This window comes from Seriola lalandi, unplaced genomic scaffold (assembly GCF_002814215.2).
Source record: "Seriola lalandi dorsalis isolate HSWRI2012SDOR001 ecotype SW California unplaced genomic scaffold, Sedor1 jcf7180002054263, whole genome shotgun sequence".
Lineage (NCBI taxonomy): Eukaryota > Metazoa > Chordata > Actinopteri > Carangiformes > Carangidae > Seriola > Seriola lalandi.
Genome location: NW_019524816.1, coordinates 134,161 through 148,238, shown reverse-complemented (window position 1 = coordinate 148,238; position 14,078 = coordinate 134,161). Strand labels below are relative to the sequence as shown.

Below are 14,078 nucleotides of genomic sequence, written 5' to 3'. Positions count from 1 at the left end.
AATCATAGAAATAATATATTTGTATGAGTGTGTGATTGTGTGTATGCTTAACAGTGTGTCTGAATTGCTGCTGTACTTGTGCTGTATGTGCTTTAGTGTGCAGCTTCATAACATTACATATACATGCATTAGTATGTAGGCCTGCAGCGTGTGTTTTATGTGTGTGTATTTAGGTTCCAGTGAAGACAGCCCACAGGGCTGAGGGCAGTTCACTGAGGTTTCATTACTCTAGACTAATCACAGCCAACGCCCGTCATTCCTCATTCACCTACGGGCCTATTGGAGCCCAGCCAAGCCCCAACTCTTCTGTTACAGTTCAAACATGAAATCTCTCAGTGTACGAGGTGGGGAGATTTTCTTTTTCTTTTTCTTTTTTTTTTTTAGGCTGGATATCAAAATACTGTTGAGGCAAAGTTCCTTTGACAGGGAGATCTGAGGAATTTCTTTTGTTGACGTTGAGTGGTGGTGGTTATACTGACAGTGTAGCCAACACAAAGTTTGTCACTTTGCTCTACTTTGAATGCAGTGCAACTGCAGGCGACTGAGGGCGACTGAGACTGCAGTGGCTTGGCACATGAATAATTCAGAAGGGAGTGGTGGTCAGCGCTGGTGCTAGCACTAGTGCTAATGCTAAACATGACTTCACGATCATGATATACACATGCCAATAACACATACTAGTTTTCAAATAGGACATTCAGGCCAAAGATTTCAACCTCTCTGATGAGAAGAATTCATATTGTTAGCTGCTTTGTGACTTTTCTCTCTTTTGTTTCTGTGCTGTGGGACTTGTTTATATTTTTAGGACAAAATTATATTCATCATTCACTCCTAAGTAGTATTCAATTAAAAAAGTCAAGTTTTATTTGACAGCCTGCAGATTATCTTCACAAACAGCACAACAAAATACATGACAGAAGAGAATACATAAACGCTACTTGTATGAAATGTTATGACAAACGTAAAGAGAAAAAAATCAACTCTACTGAACATAATGTCAGCCTGTCACTTGAAGGGACTGAAAGTATTATGTATTTGTTTTTTGAAAGCACACCAAACTCTTTCGGTCCAGCTTTCAAAGTGTTATTATTATGTCATAGTTGAATGATCACTCCTGTTTTCTCCCTGTGTTTTGCAGCTGGGACAACTTACATCTTCGGGAGAGGCGGAGCCCTCATCACATATACCTGGCCACCCAATGACCGGCCGAGCACACGGGCAGACCGGCTGGCAGTGGGCTTCAGCACGCAGCTGAAGGAGGCCGTTCTGGTCAGGGTAGAGAGCGCCAAGGGACTGGGAGATTACCTGGAGCTGCACATAGTAAGATACCGCCTTGGGGATATTGAAGGGGGGGATGAAATGATGAGGGGAATGAGAAAATACTCTAAGCTATATTCAGTCAGATGAATCACCAGGGAAAACCCAGAGAGAAAAATTGGGGATTGGGAAGTTCCTGGACAGGGGAGCTGAAGAAAAAGGAAAAAAAAAAGTGGGTGCAGGGGGGTAGAGAGATGACAAGAGAGTAGGAGAGGACTTGGGGCCATTTAGACTTGTCACTGGAGAGAGAAAAAGAGAGGAAGAGGGATGAAATAATAAATGGAGGGAGGATGGAAAGGATGGAGGGATGACCTGCACTGTGAATTAATCAGGAGCTACAGATTTTTAGAGGGACACTGAAGAAAAGAGGAGAGGAACTGGGGGTCACTGAAGCAGAAAGAGTGAAGTGAAAGGACAGAGGCACAGCTTTACAGTAGTGCCTTGGTTCTAAGGATGAAACTGTACACGAGTGCACTTTTGTTGACATGGATATTCAGACGGAGCTTCTACTTGGCAATGGCAATGCATTCCTTGATTTCAGGAATTAACTTAGTAAGCACAGTGTTATGGGAATGATGGCCAAAACAACAAATATCAGACCGAAGTTGTATTAAAGTGGAATAATCCTTTAAGGTTCGCCTGAAACCTTGAGGAATACTGAGACAGTGCATATGTAATGGCTTACATATTCAGGTTTGGCTCATTTATTCACAATACATTGTATCTAAGCTGCTTCGAGTGTTAAGGAATTGTCTGTAAATGGCATCTAGATTTTGTTTGTGTGTGGTACTTGAGAGGGTCACTGAGAGGAATCCAAGTGTGCAGTCCAGAGAGTGGCTAATCACCCAACAGCATCTCCTTTTAGTCCCCTGTCCAACTAGTTATTAGCCTCATCTCTGCTTTTATTGCATACATATGTTAGGCTTAAAGGTCACCTAAAGCCACCTCTAATGATAACTTTAAAAAGCAATTAAGGGACAGCAGGCATTTAAAAATGCATTTACACAGGCTCTAATTGTCTCATTGACCCCTGTGCTTCCTCTACCCAACATTACACTGAAAGCTCATATTCATTTTAATGGAGGAGGGGGTTCCTGTTAATTACCAAACAGGACCACACCTGCTGACTCTGAGCCACTCATCATGTTGCTAGAGTCACACAATAAGACACTGTGTGTAGTCAGGTTCATAACTGCGGTATTTTCCTGTAGCAGCCGGTGGAGAAGATGTTGCAGCGTCCTGCGTTTCCTTTACACTCTCTAGGTATGTGGTGATAAGACAGTGGCACTCCTATCTACACTTATCTACTCTCAGCTATCTGCACTGGTGTGTGTGTGTGTGTGTGTGTGTGTGTGTGTGTGTGTGTGTGTGTGTGTGTGTGTGTGATCACACCACTCCAACATCCTGGTGACCCCAATTTGTTTGGGCTGCCCGTGCCTGGAAGCGACAGGAACATGGTTGACCCTGGGTCACTTCTCATCCAGTGCTCCGTAAACTGAGAGGGACAGAGGGAGGGGATGATGGGAAAGAGAGAGGGATAGGTGAACGGGGCATGGGGGGTGGGTGGGAAGTGTGTGTGTGTGTGGGGGGGGTCCTCTGGTGGAAAAGAACAAGTAGGTCAAGGCCAATTTGAATGCTCTTAGCTTCGGCAATAAATAACAATAATGACTGTAATGATGAAAGATTACAGTTGTAAATGCAGTGGACACTACAAATGATTCCGGGGCTGAAGTGGTGAGGTAGCAGAGTTCAACTGCAGCAACTCTGAACTTTAATATTTCTCTTGTTATTTTCAACATTGAAAAGGTTGTTTGGAGAGAGTCACGAATGACAGTGGGCCAGATAAATATCATCAGTATCATAGAGTCAATATTTGGTTCAACCAAATTACAAAAACAAGCATATTTTCTCATTTTCCTCTAGTGGTAACTTGCCATGCAGCTACTGAAATACAGTGGAAGCCAGTGGAATTTACTTGTGGTACTCTCAGCATTAAAATTCAACTGCAACATCTGAGGACAATCCACAGACCTGACTGTCCATGGTTTTTAGTGGAAATACTTTAAACCAAAAGAAATAGTCCCTATTGAAACAGTTTGCAGTGTGTTCTGAGGAACAAGGCACTGTTTCTTGGGATGAGATGTCTCTGTCCCTGTTTCTTTAATGTGATTTTTAGGGTTGTGAGCACCACAACAAAATTTCATTTGCCTCCACAGTATTAGAGTGTTGCAGGAAATCTCAGAGGCAGATATCTCAGAACTATCAGTACAGCTAGACACCACTGTGGTTGGCAAGATAATGTCTTTTTTGAACTTAAACTTTAACTCAAGTTTATGTAGTGCTTTAGGTGAAGTTCGGTGCATCCTTTTTTTTTTTTTATTCTAACCTGAAGGAACGGTTCCTGTTTATCTGTACCCATCCCTCATCAGTCATTCTTTAGCTTGCTCTTCTCTCAAGTGCATATTCTCTATCTAACTTCTGTCTTTCATTTACTCCCTCACTCCCTCATGTCTGGCCCGCTCGCTCTCTCTTCCTCTCCCTCTCACACACACATCAGTGCCTCCAACACATCAGCCCCGGCTCCTCTGCTCCCATTGCAATTACATTTCATTTGCTGCCGTTCCTCCCGAGTCGCTCCCCTAAATGACTCTGTTCAGCCCGTGGTGGGTGTTTGGGTCCTGTTAATTATGCCCGTCTCTCTTTGAGGGGAGAAGTACAGTCAAATTAGACCTGAGATCCCAGGAGCAGTGGCCACGTATCACTCCACCTGATGAAGGCCTGCAAAATAGTTCTACATTCAAACAGTGATGGTGGCCTCAGGCCGGTACTTGGGGCTTCATTCATTAGCCTTAGCTGCTGGTTCAAAAATAGCATTTCACTTTTTGTCCAGGTAAGCCTGTGCCATTGACTTTATTAGGATTTCAAAGGTTTTGATCCTAACTAACATATTTTAAAATGGACATGCACAAATTTAAGTTTGATTGACATCCACAATTATGCACAAAGCAAATTATTAACGTTCATTCTTACGTTATTGTTCTTCTTAAGCCTGTGTCTTGGCGTCAGTGGCGCACAGGCTCAGATCAAAACCATTTCCTGTCTTTACAGGATGTGACACATCAGTGATGGATGCGGTTTCTGTCTAACTGGAAATATTGGCACTGGTGGGCATGGCTGATAATAACATGCCACCAGGATGTGATAGAGCATTATTCCTTATCTCTAATGAACCACCCATCTCTTTATATACCCTTCCTCCCTTACCAGGCCACCCTCCTCCATTACCTGACAGAGGGCAGGACATCACTCACTACATCGTCCTGACATTCTGTCATCAGGCCCCAGGGTAGGAGATGTGGAAGTCAAGGTTATGGGATAAGGTGCCTAAACTGAATCTGCTGACTGTGGCTGCTTTACAAAGGACATACCATACCCTCAAAAGACCTTGTTTCTTGCAGTTCCCTAATTATTTACTGTGGGTGTGTCTGAAAGTGCTGCAAACTTTCTAGTTGACATTTTAAGAGTTCTAGATGAAAAAGCTTTGAAATTCATTATCTGGAAAATGCCATGGGAATGAATCATCGCTGAGCAGACCAAACATGACTGTGCATATTCCTGCAGCAGTGCGTCTATAAAGATTGTCTGTCATCCAGGTCAGGTGATATCAAGTAGTAAACCAATAAAAAAAAAGCTAGATTAGCTGTCTGGTCTTGAAAAAAATGTGCTGTTCATCCAACAGACTTCTTCACTTGTACTGACTGTTGGGGAGTTCCTCTGTATTTAATCACCGAGAAAAGTTAAATAACACGCTTCTCCCCAAGAGTCAGTAGAACTAATTAAGCCTCTTGGATGAATGGTGAAACATTTTCAAGAATACTCTGTGAGTCTAGTCACCTTTTACTCACTGTTCTCAGATGAACATGTTGGTACCTTGTAGCTCAAGTTGTAACCCCCAGTGTACACACTGGTTTGAATTAACAAGTGTTTTTATGGAAGACAGCCACTGGTTCTTGCATCATACTGGTCTATCCAGACAAACGTGGATTATTGCTGCTAGTCCAATGTAGTTTGTTGTCTTTTTACTCCACACAGAAAGCTGCTGTTGCTGAGAAAGACCTTATTGACTTATTGATGTTAAGAGCAGCAAAGGCTGAGTCGACTTATTTAGCTATCTCCAGATATTTCGGCCATATTTCACAGAATCCTGGTTCGTGATGATCTGGTGTTGGATGTGAATGACTCCTTGGTTTTTCTTGGGCCATCCAGCGAACTGGTTTTGGTCTGCTGTTCACAGAATGCCTTGAGGTCCTGTACTTAGGTCACATGTTGACGAGATTCATCTGAAAGCTCTTTATCAAGTGGACTTTGTATTGAGAATATTCACCATTCATATTTGTTTCAGTAACGGGAGCAAAACAGAAATGTACTTTTAAAGGTTACATATTTTAAGCTTTTCCTGTGTTTCATTTGAAATGTTGATCATATGAAGATATATTTTTGGTATTTTTCTGATGTTGTGTTCTGATTGGCTGACTGTCTTCTCATTGATCGAATAAAAATCAAGCAGATTTCAAGTAAACACTCCAGAACCGAATTCTGCAAAGATGCTGGGTCCAGGTGGGCGGGGCTGGGTGAGGGCTGAGGGCAGTGACTGCTTTGTTGTGACATCACAACGTTGCAGAAGTCCTGACAGCTGGTTTTAAGGGTCAGTTTCTGAATACAGGCTGTGTGCATTTCTCTGTGGACTGAGGCTTTGATACTTTCACAGTATTAATATAGAACCTAGACCTGCTTTATAATCAAACACATGGACATCTACCTTCATATAATATGGGACATTGTGACAAATGTGAGAATTTCATTAGTTAGATACTTTTATTTTCCACAACACTGAAAACATCCTTTGGTTACACCACTCCCAACACGGATTAAATGCGAACAAACACAATTTTTATTACTTCAGTGACCATTTCTGTTTTCTTCGATTTACTGGACAGTTTGTCCCCCCCCCCCCCACGCCCCACGATGTCTTTCACAGGATGTTAGCTCTACAGAAGTAAAAATGGTCATTTGGGAAGGCAGGACATCATTTTTGCCAATCTTCATGACATTTCCACCATCAGGGCCTGGGGTGTGAGATTCAGGGAATGAAGGGTACAGACAGATATGGGAGCGGGCTGATAGATAAATCTCCCATCTGTGGCTGCTGGAAAAGGTAGATGTCCTTGCAAGACCTTGGAAGCAAGTCATAAAAAGAATCAGGCTATAATTTATATTAAAAAAAGTTTATTGAAGCCAAAAGCACTTTTAATCTTTAGTAAGTGCTGTTAGTCCAGTTGAAATCACTTGCTACACCAAAAATTTGGTCTAGGTAAGAATTCAAACTTGCTGATCATGTATAGCAGGTTGAGTGGAGCCAAATATGTCCACCTACAGTGTTATGTTAGCAGCAACGATAACATTTCATCACCAGATGGTCACAGGTTTAGAATCTTTTTTTATTTTATGCCAGTCAGTTCACCAATTCCTTCAAGTATTATTGTAAATATTCACATTCCTCCTTTGAAAGTGGGATAAATGTGAAAGCTGGAGTTGCATGGCAGAGGCTGGTGTGTCTGCCCGCAGACATATCTCAGTGCAAACAACATTCTTTTGTGCTGAGTTGATAGTCTCAGTCTGAGTTTGTCCACTGGCAATTTGAAAACTGGGCATGCAAGAAGTGTTGCCTTTCATTTCATCCTGGCGACAACGGCTCGTCTTTTTTCCAGCTTCATCCCTGCAGGCATGCAGCTGGCCACCAGTGTTGTCAGATGTTGGTGGCCAGCGGGCGGCTGTGGCACAGCCTGCAGGTCATCCACTAATTGGAAGGTCGGCGGTTCAATTCCTGGCTCTTCCTTTCCACGTGTCGAAGTGGTTTTGGGCAAGATACTGAACCTTAAATTGCCCGTGATGTAACATCGGTGTGTGAATGTATGCGTGAGGTAGAAAAGCATTGTATGTGTAAAAAAAAAAGCGCTATATGAATTATGTGTGAATGGGGCTTTTAGTGCAAAGTGCCTTGAGTGGTTGATAAGACTAGAAAAGCTGACGACAGCTGACGTCGATATCGTCGATGTTTGTGTTTTAACTCATGTTGTATCCAGATCCAATGCCTTTCATCTTGACATATAGTATGAGATACTGATAACCTGGTCGTGAGCAAAACCCATTCAGAGACTCAGTGTGTCAATTAGCCAACGTTGGATTTTGACGTCAATCCAATTTTCATTTCCAGCATCTTCCTGATGTTACATTCACATCCAGTGCCTGCTGGGAAGCTCTGCTATTCCTGCTACGGTTCAGGTGACAGCATTGCAGGCAGCTCCCACCCCACCCAACCCCCCAACCCCCCACCCGTTTGTATGCAAAGGCACTGAGGTAAACTAAGTTCGGAAGACCATCTCACATTTTGCAACCCTCATGCAAAAGTGTTTGTTGACTACAATATGGAGCAAATAGCTTGTCTAGAGGGGCCTCGCAAAACTTTAACTGTCTCCAGCTTTACGACTCATCAGGAATTAATAGAAATTACCGTGCAGCTACTTCACTCTGTGAGCAGGGGTAATATTCGTTGCGTAAGACTGTTGAAATGTGGAGTCTTTTATGTTGCTGTTTTCACTCAAAGCAATAAAGGCACAAAAACAGAGCAGCAAATTGAGGTTATTTGCTAGGCACAGAGAGATGAGTCATTAATGAAGAAAGGAGCAAGTATCAGAGCCATTCTTCCATGAGCTGCTCATAAACTTTGTAAATGACCTGACAGATGACTTAATAAAGTTGTAGGAGTTTTGATGCACCTGTCAACCTAGGACTTGCCCAATCTTCTCTGAGTATATTTTTCAGAGGTGTCTGTTTGTATTTATTACTGTTCTCACAGGCACCGCTCACATTTGACAGTCATTACATTTACAGCTGGCAAGTTGTCGCGCTAACTGCTCTGTGGGAAGTGTCTCATCTGCAGTTATGGGCCGGTGCACAGCGCACAGCGGGCCTCCCCGAGTACCTCCATCACCGGCTGTCCGGTCCCGGCTCATAGCATTAAATAAGAGTTGCCTCTGATTACCCGTTAGGGAGCCATCCCTCACCACAACTGTCTACTTTGAGCAGGGGCAGAGAGCGAGGGAAGGGGCGGTAAGGAAAAGGGACATGGCTATATTTCCTCCTCTTGACCCCACCCTCACCCCTTCTCCCAGCATGTGACAAATGCTGATTGAGAAAGGAATAGAGATAGACAGCGCTCCCCGGTGTTCATGTTTCTGCACGCAGGCTTTTTGTGGCCAGCATCCCCACAGTCAATTGAGAAGTGCGGCATCTGACTTCATTAGCTTCATGATGATCTCCTTTCTTCTCACTGCTTTCTAATGACAGACACACTCCACTTTTTTTTCTTTCTTTTTTTTTGAGACACACCACCACCCTGCCTTTTTTCATTTCCATATTTCCGACGGCCCCCGGTTATCTGTCAAGGGTTTAAGCCAGCAACTGTTTAATTATGGGTTGAAAAATATGATCTGACGTGCGACAATAGCCTGGGATAAGATGAGTGGTGAGGAGAACAGGGTGGATGGAGAGCTTTCAGAGTGCAGTGGGGAGCTGCGAGATGCTGGCGTCAGATAATGGCAGATGGTGATGCAGATAAAACTGTCAGAGGGAGGCAGAGGCTTTTATCTTTCTACTCCCCACCCCCGGTTACACAGACACACGCAGAGGGATGGTTGTGCATGCATCTACAAGCACATATAGCCACACACATTATATGCATTTACTCCCAACTAGCTGTCAGCAGCACACGCAGTCACCCACTGCTCTCAGGTTCCAGCTTAAGTCGCACACAGACGCATTTGCAAGGACACCTTCACATTCACGTACAGGACATGTATGATTAGCTCTAGTACACACTTTAATACATGCACAGTCACAATTTACAAGGGCGGCCCTACACTTTCTCCTTCCGCACATTGTGATCTTGTTATTTCTTTATTTCTAACTCCACCACCTTTCCTTTCTTAAACGGGTGTCAGTACTCCAACCGGCTCAGTCTCCTTCATCTTGAAAGGGGGGGTAAGCTAACCATGCGGGGGAGGGAGGAAGGGATGAAGCGTGGAGAACAATTGAGGGGGAAAGGTTGGCATTCCTTTGATGAATGCAGATGCCTCGCAAAGGGGAGCGTGGGCCACCATCAGTAATGAGATTGGGCCGTGGCGGGTTTGCCGGGGTCTCTCTCCGCAGCCGGCGGGAAGCTGACAGCATATCGATTAATCCTTCCCTGTTGCATCACTAATTAATTGTCCCCGTGGAGGTGGAGGGGCACCAGGGCATGAGCTGGGGGTTGGAGGGGGGCAGAAGCTTCCCTAGAGGTTTCATCATGGGTGGCTAACTTTGGATGGACAAGGATTTAAGGAGGCAGACCTTCCTATAAATCCCACTTCCTTCACTAGAATTCTTTCATAACTAACCATTCATTACTAAAATCCATTCGTTTGACTGGTGATGCTTGTAGAGGGTGGAACAAAACAGGAGATTAGTGGCTGCCCAGGAGGCCTAAACCAGAATACAAAGGTCTCTTTGAATGACCACTTGAAAGCAGTGCCTCTGCTGGCACATGTTTGGCCATTTTTCTTGATTTCTACATGCAAAGCAGCAGCAACTTGCCACTGCTCAAGTGTACAGCAAGCTTCACTTCACTGCGTGGCTTTGTTAACGTGTCAGATCTAAATGTAAATGGTCTATTAGAGGGTAATTTATTTATTACACTGAATTATATGCTGTCAGAAAGTCCTGCTTGGCTGCACTGGATTGAAGCATTTCAAGTACACAATGTCTTAAGCATGCTAAGCAGGTTGCACTTACTTTTGGCCACACCCCAGCCAGTAGTAATGTCACAACAGCTGTTCTACCTGCCTATAGGACAGCTGAGGAGAAGCACCTGATTTGACATCACTGATTGATGTGTGGTCAGGAGTGCAATGTAATTAAGAACTGTAACATACTGAGAAGGGAAGCTGCCGTCTATATAATGCAGTGTTGATTTACTCCTGAGAAAGACGCACTCAGGAAGAGATGAATGAAATTACATCTACTAAATGTAGATCAGCTGATCTGCACTGCGCTGTAACTGAAAGGGCGCCAGTTTGGTTTGCTGTACTTTAGCTTGAGTGAGTCCACAAAAAGGAAGCATTACATTACACCAGGCTGAATCGGCAGATGGTCTTGTTCAAAGCAGCCTTTACATCAGAGGCAATTTGGAGTTTAGTGTCTTGCTGAAGGACACTTGGACTCGTGGACAGGAACTGAGGATCAAACCACCACCGACCCTGAGAGCATTATCTGAAAACTCGAATCAGGTGCAGTCAGGATCGCTTGTCCTCCCAGCCTGATAGTTTGGTGGCTTACATTTAATTATGTCTCATATTTACACATCATCCCTCATTGTTCCACTTAAGCAAATTGTGGTCAATAAAAACGGGTTTTAAAGTTTTTATTGGCAAATAAAGTGAAGATAGCCGTCTGCGAAAATGGTCTTTATCAAGTGTAACTAATGATAAGTTCATAAAAAACATCATCATTGTGTTAACAAGGTGGCGTCCGCTATCTTTACTGCCTGTAGGTCACCGTACATGCAGTTCACACTGGCGTTGTATCCTGGGAGAGCAAAGTGGTGGATGGGCTTTCAGGATCAATAAGCTGTTATCCAGGGAAGCTGGCCTGCCTGTATGGTTTCACTCCTGGCTGTAATAATCACCTGGGAAGGCAAAACTACCGTGTTTCTATTCTTTCTTGTCATTGTCTGGCATCTCCTTTCTTCCACTCGTCTACCTCATAGACTGTATAAAGATGGACGTAGCCTCTGTGACGTCAGCCATAGGTTTCTGAAGAGCGGTTTCGAAGCTCTTGGCAGTGTCTGACTCCGGCTAATCCAGAAATGTGCAAAGAGGTGGGGCGAGTGTGAAACCGAGACTGCAGTTCTACATAACTTTAAGTATTAATAAAATGTAAACAGGTGAGTTATATAAACAGTTGTCATGAAGGAGGAAATTAGCTTTAGAGACCAAAATATTTTTTATACCAGGCTGTAAACATGTTTATTTGACATTTTAACATGGGAGTCTGTGGGGATTGACTCGCTGTTGTAGCATGGGAATGGGAGGATGAAGGAAAGAGGAAAATCAAGAGATGGATGAAAAAGCGTACATTTATCCAGCCTACTTTGTCTTCGGTGAGGTGCCCTGAGGACAGGACCACTGTGAGGTCCTCTCCAAATGTCACTGCTGCACATCCAACCCTCAGCTCCCTCTGGATACACTTTAGCCGGGCCTCCCCTCCCTCATTGAATTAAGCATGTGGCCAGCACAGAAAGGACCAAGCCATTTATTGAACACAACTCGACATTCATCCAACACAACAACCAACATTACTCATTAGAAATTATGCCTTCATTTGCATTCTGATTCATCTACACCTACTACTGCTGCAGCTGCCGCTATTAATGATTCTCTGTGACTAATACACTCATTTTCTGTTTGAACGCACAGGTGTCTGCACTATTCTGAATGGTCTCATTAAAACTTTTCTCTTTCACGATTAACTCATAATGCTGACACATGCATGAATTTCAGAGTGGATATGTCAGCCATAAACAAACACCAATTTCCTGCACTGCTTGTTTGCAAACTCAATTGCTGATATCCAACACATTATAATTGTCTGCTGAGTATCATTGAAAGCTGCCTATTAGCATTATCTAATACTTTTTGGACTTTGGCTGACCCTTACGTCTTTTCTTCCCTTTGATTCATTACCACATTCATTATTCATCCTTGCCCTTTCAATGGAAGTTTACCTATTGACTTTCTGTACTGTTTTAATAAAGCTTATGTCTTCTATTGATTGTAAATCCACCATGAATCCATGCCCCCCTTTAATATCTCGATCGACCACCAAATGAGCATCCTACATCACTTTTGGCCCACTTTCCCGGGGAAGAAAAGATAATCTATAGCTTACTGCCCAAACACTGTGAGTGCTGTGTTGCTGTGAGGAAAAATCAACACAGACTTTTCAGTGTGTTGAGTCCAAAACTCTGCTTTGAACTTTTTCCACCCCCTATCTATCTTAAAATGGTGGTCAGCTTAAAGCCCAAACACCACTACTGAATCTTTTCTCGCTCTATCTCAGTCGCTGTACCGGTTGTCTACCTTTGGGGAGGATGTTTCTACCTTGAACATAGTCAAGCACAAAGGAAATGCTGAAAGCAAAGTGGGGAAAGAGCGATAGGTAGAAAAAGAAACTAAGTTACAGAGCGGAGGAGAAAAAAGGAAAAGCAACAGAGGTAGAGAGAGAAAGATGGCTGAGAGAGGAAAAAAAAAAAAGAAAGAAAGATGTTTATATCTGCTCATCCATGCAGGGCGCACATGTTTACATTTCCAAGCCCTCTGTGATGTACTCAAGGCAGAAATGATGAATGCATTCTTCACTTTGTGAGACTATTGACCATTCTGCTGTTGACAGAGCAGGAAAAGCCACTTCATTATTCAATGCTTTTGTTGTTCTGAAAATGAACGCCATTAAGAATGAATGTGTGGAGCCGTCAGCATAAAATTGGTCAGAATGGAGAGTGAAGCTCTTAAAAAGCGACCCGTGTAGAGCAAAGATAAGAGGAACGCGTTCATTTTTTTTTTTTTAACTGTAATTCCTTTTGAGGAGTGAAAGAGCTCTTAATAAATGTGTTCAGCAGTGAGGTAAATTCCACACAACATCCTTCTGAGGAGGGAAAGGAGACGACAGGCCAGTGACTTCTACTGAGCTCAGACTTGGTTGCCCCTCTGGGTCATATAAAGTCCGTGTACAAGAAGTGCACTGTGCACTGTGTGGGTGTGTTGATGGGTCGATAAAGTCAACTTGAAGAGTTGACAGTTCATATCTGGTGCTTGGAGAGGTAAAAAAAAAAGAAAGGGGTTGCAAAAGAAAAAATATCTGTATTTTGGCGCCTCGGTGGTTCACCTGGTAGAGCACGTCGCACATGAGCTTAGTCCTAACCGCAGTGGCCATGCGTTTGAGTCTGACCTGCAGCCCTTTGCTGCATGTCATCCCCAATCTCTCTCCCTGACTTTCCTGTCCGTCTCTCACTATACTGTCGGAGTAAAGGCAAAAAATGCCTCAAAAATAAGAAGTCAGTTTGTTTCTGGCTGTAAATAGTCTTCAAGTCAAAATCCAAGTTGTAAGTATGACAGGGAGGGAAGTGCTTAAAAGGAAATATGGATGCTACCTACCATCCAAAGTCAAAGGTACTTAAATCCAATTTACTGGATACAGTGATTTTTCAACCTCCAGCCAACCAGCTCTGCAAAATACAACTGTTTTGAATTGTCTGGTGACATGAAAGCAAGTCTTAAACATGGGAATCAAGCAGCATAGGTCAGGACAACTGTGTGCAGACAAACAGACAGTCTGGGTAATAATTTCACTACTTTGTTTTTGGCTTACCTGTGGGTTTGTTTAAAGCTTGTCTGACCATCTGACCACTCGTAATAACCCCCTCTCTTACTCTTGGTGATTTTGCTGTCTTCCCATATCTGACCATATAAAATGATATAATGTCCTAACTTAAACCTAAGAAGAGCAGTCACTGGACCTGAATTTTATTTCAAGAGCAAAAATAAAACTGTCCTCTCATCCCTCACACTTAGCACATCACCCTATATTTTCTTCTCTTTTTGGGGACG

General features: G+C 43.3%; 1 protein-coding gene across 1 annotated transcript in view; it reads left to right on the top strand.

Moving 5' to 3' along the window:
- LOC111654229 (neurexin-2) overlaps positions 1–14,078 on the top strand; it is a 395,909-nt gene that overhangs the window by 282,345 nt on the left and 99,486 nt on the right. The window contains exon 12 of the mRNA XM_087173672.1: positions 1,139–1,320. Coding sequence (XP_087029798.1) covers positions 1,139–1,320 — 182 coding nt within the window. The remainder of the gene's footprint in view (positions 1–1,138; positions 1,321–14,078) is intronic.